This window comes from Anastrepha obliqua, chromosome 5 (genome assembly GCF_027943255.1).
Source record: "Anastrepha obliqua isolate idAnaObli1 chromosome 5, idAnaObli1_1.0, whole genome shotgun sequence".
Lineage (NCBI taxonomy): Eukaryota > Metazoa > Arthropoda > Insecta > Diptera > Tephritidae > Anastrepha > Anastrepha obliqua.
The window spans coordinates 92,848,867-92,857,728 of NC_072896.1; the positions used below are offsets into that span (position 1 = coordinate 92,848,867).

The 8,862-nt window shown below is 30.7% G+C and overlaps 1 protein-coding gene across 1 annotated transcript; it reads right to left on the reverse strand.

The window, feature by feature from the left end:
• Positions 1–1,261: 1,261 nt before the first annotated feature.
• On the reverse strand, positions 1,262–7,431 carry LOC129248883 (UDP-glycosyltransferase UGT5-like). Its single transcript, XM_054888497.1, has 4 exons — positions 7,182–7,431; positions 4,866–5,312; positions 2,052–2,209; positions 1,262–1,990 (listed from the first exon to the last, which is right to left on the reverse strand). Exons 1-4 carry the CDS (start codon positions 7,429–7,431, stop codon positions 1,262–1,264), a joined length of 1,584 nt encoding a protein of 527 aa, XP_054744472.1.
• Positions 7,432–8,862: the final 1,431 nt, after the last annotated feature.

An 8,862-nucleotide genomic window follows, 5' to 3' on the forward strand; every position in this document is an offset into this window, starting at 1 on the left:
GGGTTGATTTAAGACCTTAAAGATGGAATTCGTAAGGCTATCGAGGACATAAGGCAGCCACTTTGCAATTCGATTGTGGAAAATTTCATGAAAAGGATATTGTCCTGTAAGCGTGGTCGTGGTGGTCATTTGCCTGATGTTATTTTCCACTATTAATGGCATACCTTCCTCTTTATAATGAAATAAACATCCGATCATTTATATTAAAAAATAGCATTTTTCCTGGAATATCAAAATAATACCTCTGGTTGAAAATCCCTATATTAAAATTTAATGCGCCGTAAAACTGCGTACCTGGATTTTTTTTTAATACTCAGAATCAAAAGTTTGAAATTTTAATGCAATTTTACCGAATTTCTATAAATTTTGTAGAACATTTTAAACTTTAACTTACATGGTATTTATTGCATCATGAACTATATTTTTATAAAAAATTAATGAAAATTAAAAAACGAAAGAAAAAACCGAAAAGTATTCAACGCTGGTCAAAATATTGAGGTGGTGTTGTTTTTTTCGTGCGCTGCAAGTATGTACATATATACAAACACATACACACATATGCACAACATACCTACATATATGTCCTGTTTATATTTTGAATAAACGTTCTTTGTTTGCGTGAAAAAAAGAATCTTATAAAAATTTGCTGTTTTGGCTTATCGTTGCAGATAATTCCGGTTTGGTCGAGCTGCACTTGGGAGTCACTTAATTATCATTAATTAATAATATCAAATACGATGCCGCAGACACAATAAAAGATTCGAAAAACCTGCAAGAATATTCGTGATTATATTCTATGCACAATTGCATTTTTCTTTGTTTACTTTCTAATAAGTAAACAACTGAGTGGGCGGTAATTGTTGCTGATAAGCGGCAATCAATAAAAGGATAGGACTTCGCAATTTTAGCTGGACGGATATAAACTCGTAAATTCTTAAGTTGTTACTACCAATCATCCATCATTATTTACTCAATATTTGTATGTAAAATGTGGTTTGCGTGAAGCTTATCGCAAGCGAGGTAAGATTTTAAGCGCATAAAGATAAGCTGGCACCTACTTGAACTTTCCCAAATCAGCAGGTAGAAGAAATAAAAACAACTAGCAAGTGAAATATGAAGTGCATAAAACACATTTAAAATACAGCTTTTTTAATATTCACACGCATAACTTTTTCAAATATATTAACAATAATTTCATATGAATCACATGAACCCAAACTCAGCTTGACAGCGATTTTCGCACCAAATTTCATTCACTTCATTACTGCTTTTTACGCCTCATCATCACCAACGACTTCCGCCTTGGCAACGCCAGCCGCTGACAAGCTCTTACTACGCCAGCAATTAACGCAATGACCAAAAATAACAGCACAAGTACGCAGGCCAACACATCCAACAATAAGTACTGATAAAGCGGCATGTAAGCGCCACGAGACTTCAAGTGCCATGCGCCCCCATGTCTTATCACATATTCCAACCAAAAGCCAGCCTCTTGCAAGGGATCCATTGGATTATCTCTAAACAGGCGCGATGCCTCCAATGCTCTGCGTTTGTAATTCGGATCACTGATTAGCAACTGTATTTGCTGCACCAAATCTTCACTAGTCATTTTATTGAAAATCAAAACTTCTGCATATCCCGCGCCAGTCACTTTCATAGCATTACGGTGTTGATCGCCAAAAAATGGTATGCACAGCATTGGCACACCCCAGTAGATGCCCTCTTGTGTGCTGAAGATGCCGCCATGCGTTATAAATAATTTCAAGTTATGATGTGCCAGAATATCATTTTGTGGTAGCCACTTATAAATTTTAACATTTGATGGCAACTGTGCGATGCTGGAGTTTTCGAATTTCCACAAGACATTCTGTTTTAGTTGGGCAAAAGCGTTTAAGAGAAGCTCGATTTTCGCCGCTGGTATATCGGTGCTTTGTAGGTATGAGCCAAGGCAGAAGTAGATGACGCCATGCGGTGAGTTATCGAGATAAGCCTGGAAAGATAGCAGAATAATATGCTAAGTGAAATATTTACGATGCTCTTGCAAGTCTAACCTGTAAATCTGATGGCAGTGGTTTAGCTGGCTTGATATGTATGCCGCCAACATTTACTAGACCGGGCATGCTGGGCCGAGGCGCGTCCACGCCACGATGGCTGTTGATCAGCATCAGTGAAATATTTTGTACAAGTTCGCTTACTTGTGGAAAAGCACCTGCAAAGAGAAAGTAATTTGATTTTTAATGAAGGATAGCTAATGCGTTGGGGGTAACTTTTATGTTCATAAAAGGTCATTTAGTTGCAAATACACTGAGAATCTCTAAATCGAAGATTCAGCTTTAAACAGAACTACTAACAGGATTCTGAAGTATGTATTAGTGGTCTGGCCAACAGTTCAGACCCAAATAACGATTTTTGTAAAAGCTGGTGAAATGAGGATAGAAATCATTTAACAATTTTTGTGGAAATATCACGCAGTGGGCGCACACTTCAAAATGAGTACATACATAAAATAACCTCTGTAAATAAATTTCTAAGTGACGGGCTCAAAAAACCTAGAGGTCGAAGTGCTAACCATAATCTGTTGCAACCTGTCCTATATATGCTGATTTTACCATCCGAGCCATTTTTTGTCAAGTGATTCAAGTATTTTGGATATGGTTTTAAATTTTTCTAAAAATGGGTTTATTTCTAGGCCTGAGTATAATAAGAAGTAGACTGAAAAGGTATTAAAAAAAATTAAAAATGTTGTTAAGGTTAAAAATTTTGGTATGGAGTTTTTTAGGAAAATATCTTTTCTTCTTTTTGATATTTTGACAAATCACAAAAAGAAAACTAAAAAAAATTAAATTTTTAGAAAAATACAATTTATATGATAAAATACCTAAAACAAAACACATTAAAAAAACTTAAATGGTTAAAAAATTTAAATGATTTTTTTATATAATAAATTTTTTTTGGACTTTTTGTGGAAAAATATCTTTTAACATTTTGATAAATCACAAAAAAATAGTAAAAAAATAAACCTTAAAAAACACATTACAAAAATGTTAATGATTTTTTTCATATAATAGAATACCTAAAAAACACATCAAAATTTTTTTTATGAGAAAATAGATACCTAAAACCTAGTCAAAAAAAAATTGTATATATATAAAATTTTTTTTCACAAATCCCAATAAAAAACAACAACACTGTAGATTTTTTTACAAATTACAAAAACAAATCAAAACAAAAAAAGTGGTAACAACACACATAAGATCTTCTTCACAAATCACACACAAAAAAAAATTAAAAATTTGTTGTCCACAAATCACAAACAAATTGTGAAAAAATATATAAAAATTTTTCCGAAAAAAATTTTGTTATAAAAGTTTATTTTGAAGTCGGTTTTTTACACTAAAACAAAGTTTGCAAACAAAAATGTTTAAAGAGGATTCAAATGCATTTAAAAACCAATTCCTTAAGTTTATTTTATTCGTAAAGGCAGTTTTTTACAAATAACAAAACACAATTTGCAAAAAAAAAATTTTCAAAAAAAAAATTCCAAAAAAAACGTTTTCCAAAAAAAATAAATTTCCAAAAACAAGTCTTCCAAAAAGACTTTTTTTTTTAATTTTCCACAAAATTTTTTTTTTAATTTAATTTTCCAAAAAAAAAATTTTAATTTTAAAAATTTTCCAAAAAATTTTTTTTATTTAAAAAATCTTGCAATTTTGTTTATTTGTATTTTAAAAATTTTCCAAAAATTTAATATTAATTTTTTTTATTTTAAAAATTTGACAAAAAAATATATTTTGTTTTTTAAAAATTTTCCAAAACAATTTTTTTTTTATTTTAAAAATTTTCCAAAAAAAAATTTTTTTTTATTTTAAAAATTTTCGAAAAAAAAAATGTATTTTATTTTAAAAATTTTCTTAAAAAAAAACCTTGTGTTTTAAAAATTTTCCACACAAAAAATTTTTTTTTTAGTTTATTTTATCCTAAAAGAAATAAAAATTCTAAAAATGTTCCCCAAACCAAAACTTTCAACATTCAATAAATCTCAAAACTATTAAATTCTCCCACATCTCATTTTCATAAACCAATTTTCCGAAAAATATGTTACTATGGATTATTTTACATGAAATATAATATAAACATAAATATACACATAAGGATTGATTATTATAGCATATCAGGCTTCTTTCCCCATACAGTCGCCAGTTAACAATCATAATTTCCACACCCTCAACAATTAGTTGCTCCTTTTCGGTTCACTCAAAAGATGGTTGAAGTTGTTCAGAGTGCACGAATTGAAGATATTAGTGAAAATGCTTAGGAAAAATGGATATGCCGTGAAAACAAACTTCTCAAACGTCTAAGTAAATCGACTTGCGCTAAATTTTTAGACCAAAGTTATCACAATTCCCAAGAACATCAATAGAGTCCATGCGAAGGAGCTTTGGCTGTTCAAATGATCAAGTGGACTCCCTTCTGCAGTTAACCCTCTGTTGGGCACTGGAGAGACTTTTCTGGCAAGACTTTTTCGACTTTGGACGCGAATTTAACATATTTTTATTATAGTTAACGACATCATCTTCCAGGAAGATCCCTAAAATTTTATTTTCTATGGATTTATGGATATAACCTTTTAAAAAGGATCCTCAAACAAGACGACAAAAGGCCAAACCCGGCAATATTTTTGATGAACTTCACCAAAAATTAAACGCTTGTCTGCATTTAAATACAAAAATGTTTTGAGCTCATTGCAAACTCCATTTCTACATATTTTGGTGACTCTTTTGAGTGTTCATCTCTAAGCTACAGAAGTGCACTGAAAGCGCACAGCGTTAGTATATTTTATATAATTAATCTCCAACACTTCTCACCCTCAATGAATCCTTCGAAATGCTGCTCTGCCATTTTCTGCATTCTCGGCATGTAATACCAACGCCTGAGCACAGCATCATAAAGTGAGAGGTAAGTATTATAAGCTCTTGCGAGGAAGTCCATGCGATCTGTATGCGAGAGAAATAAGTGTGGCACAAACGACCAAGGCGTTAGCAGCCCCATGGCATGATCCATATTATCAGCATAGCTCATTGTGCCGAGCGTCACCACTGGACATTTGAATTTATGTGCAAACATCAGAAAACTTTCATGGAAGAACTGCTCCAAAACGACCAGATCGAATGTGAGATGCCTGCTAGCGATCAATGCCTTAACCTTTGGTTGGGCGAGCGCGTGTTCGGAGGTTAATAAACCGATGTGCCAGTATAATTTTAAATTTTCAAACTCACTTGAGAATTGCATTTTAAAAATATCTGCTCTAGGATCTGGGAAATAGAAAGAATTATTGAACGATATACACTGCGTTAAATAAGTATAGCACTACGACTTATTGACAATTTTTTAATTTTTTATTTAATATTAATATTTTTTCTGTTAAAGTTATAGTTAATTCTCCTATAGGTAGCATTTAATGCCAAGTTTCGAACTTTGCGCAAATTAAAAAAAAAAATGTTCATTCAAATTTTAAATTTTTTATCAAAATTTTTAGAAAAATTTGGTGTACACAATTTTATAGCCCATTGAATTTTGTGCGAGTTCCAAGAGGCTCAAAAATCGCTCTAATTGCATTTTCTCTAAATGAAGCTCGAACATTTTTTATATGGAAGAAAACACCCAACACCCTAAAATTGTTTATTAAAAAGTGTGACTATTTTTGCGGTTTTTTCGTAACTTTTTTTTTACATTTCGCAAAAAGTTTGAAATTATAATTTTTATGTTTTTTTGTTTGGTTAGGTAGCATTTAATGCCAAGTTTCGAACTTTGCGCAAATTAAAAAAAAAAATGTTCATTCAAATTTTAAATTTTTTATCAAAATTTTTAGAAAAATTTGGTGTACACAATTTTATAGCCCATTGAATTTTGTGCGAGTTCCAAGAGGCTCAAAAATCGCTCTAATTGCATTTTCTCTAAATGAAGCTCGAACATTTTTTATATGGAAGAAAACACCCAACACCCTAAAATTGTTTATTAAAAAGTGTGACTATTTTTGCGGTTTTTTCGTAACTTTTTTTTTACATTTCGCAAAAAGTTTGAAATTATAATTTTTATGTTTTTTTGTTTGTGAAATCAACTATATTTTCATAAAAAATTATTCACGTGCAATTTTTTTTTTTTAATTTTGCAAAAAGGATGCAATTTTGTTTTGTATGTTGTTTTAGGAAAATCGACTCTATTTTCATAAAAAAATTATTCGACTCTTGATTTTTTTTTAATTTTGCGAAATGTTTGAAACTTGCATTTGTATGATTTTTTTTAGTAGAATTGACTATATTTTCGTTGATGTTGACCTTGTTTAATATTGCAAAAAATTCGACATTTTGGCTTGCATATTTTGTTAAGAGAATAAACTATATTTCCATTAAAAATAATTTTGTTAAATTTTTTTTTAATTTTGTAAAAGGTTTGAAATTTGGACTTAAATTTTTCTCTATTATATTTTAATAAAAAAGATTATTCCAACGTTAATTTTTTTTAATTTGCAAAAAGTTTTAAATTTGGACTTATATTTTTCTCAACTATATTTTCATAAAAAAATTAATCAAATTATTTTTTTTTTTTTTTATTATTTTACATTGCGACTAGTTAAAAAGAAGAATTTTATTAACTAACGAGCAATTTGTTTAGAAAATTAAATGAGAAGCAAACAAGTTGTAAATAAGTCCCTGTGCTATACTTATTTTGTGCAGTTTATATTTAGTAGCATATAAAAGTGGCGTAAGTGTACATTAAAATAAACCGCTGCAGAATACAAACCGGAATATTTTTTTTAGTAAAAACATTAATTATTTAATAAAAAAGATATTTCAATAACTTTTTTTAATAAAAAAATATTTCAATAACTTTTTTTTTAATAAAGAAATATTTTAATATTTTTTTTTATAAAAAATATTTCAATAATTTTCTTTTAATATAAAAATATTTCATTAATGTTTTTGTAATAAAAAAATATTTCAATAACTTTGTTTTAATAAAAAAATATTTCATTCATTTTTTTTTTAATAAAAAAATATTTCAATAACTTTGTTTTAATAAACAAATATTTCAATAATTTTCTTTTTAATAAAAATATATTTCAATAATTTTACGCCACCTTGTACATTAGTACATGAACTATGAATCTCCCATCTACTCACAATAATGCGTTAAATTGAAGTGTGGCTCAATAATAATCTGCGTTAAGTTTGAATGCTGCTGCTTGACTGGGTGATTGGTCAGTGCAGTAACCTGATGCCCACGACGCAGTAATTCTTGCAAAAAGTGCTCCATCCACATCCAATGGCTCGGCGCTGGAAAGGGGCACATGAACAAGATGTTGTAAGACACGCATGCGGATGGCAGTGAAAGTAATGAGTGCAGAAGCAGCAGTAACGCGTGGAGTTGCATCTGAAAGAGATAAACCGATTTCCTAAATAATTTTCAAAAAAAGTTTTCAAAATAAAAATTAGTATTTAATGAGACTATTTTATCAATCAAAATGTTCGGCCACCGATAGTCTGAAGTGGCTATTTAAAAATATAAACATCAGTGCGCCTCCTTTTTTCATATTTATTTTTAGTTGTAAAATAGCACAATTTTCAGCTGATTACGCGCCTAAAGGTCTAAAAGTGACGGTTCAATGGACTCACGCACTTTAAACGCGCCTAGAAGTGTTAGTGAAATACAATTTTTGATAATTACGCACTTGTATATGAGTGTATGTGTGTATGTGTATTTGACTGTTGGCATAAAATGCCAAGAGTGCGTTTAATTAAATTGTTAGATTGGATGCCGAGCGCTTATCACTGAATAGTTATTCTTAGGAGAATAACTGTGGACTAAAAAAGAAGGCGTTTTTTATAGCAATAATTATTTTTCTTTATTTGAGATAAAGCTGATTCTCAATTTGTGCTCAAATGTCGCTCTCCACTTGATAAATTTAAGATAATATTATTTCATAACTTTTTGATATCAAACACTACTCATAAATGTATATCAGTGGTATTCACATAGGCCTCATCGCTTTATTGCTTGTTACTCGGCAGTTTCATTCATAAGTATTTTTTTTCGTGAAACTACTCGTTTGTTGCTACTTATCTATAAAGTAACAAATTATCAGAGCGTGAAACATGCTGATTTTTATGACATTGGCTTTACTACAACCAGCTGTTAGTTGTTCACTGAAATTTTAAATCTTAGGGCGACAAAAGGAATTTTATTATTAAAGCTACTGCGGCCAAGAGATTTATTCTGCAAAGCCAGCTGTGGTACCCCATGTAGATTTTAAGGCCTTTTTAAAAATTTTAGCACATCCTGGGGTTTATTATTCCTCAATTTATATGAATGAATGGCAATACCACCAAGATGAGGAAGTCATTTTCCGCCTAGTGCAGAATATTCACAAAGTATGTTTTCGGAAAATTTGAGTGTCCATTTCACAAAATCGGCAGATGATTGTTTGAGTGAAATCTCAAGCTCAAGTGGCCTGTAAAGTAACCAGTTAAAAGTCTTAAGTCTAGTCTCCTGAAAGTAGCTTATCAGAAATTCCTCTGTCCGGCGCACAGTGCGGCCGATTCCCGAAAAGCTGGCCAAAACTAAAAAAATTAAGTAATTGATTCAAAATTTCTTACTCGGGGGTTGTCGGGGTCGCTGATTACGAATTTGATCTTAAAATTTTGAAAATCCACCCCCTTCCACCCCTATTGGCCACCCCCTCACGTGAAATAGCGTATATTCTAGAACATAATCAAGAGCATGTAAATTTATATGTTTTCGGGGTCGCAAGGTAGCAAGTGGTAGCAGCTGAATCTTGTTTTATTCAGTAACCATTACTTTTTT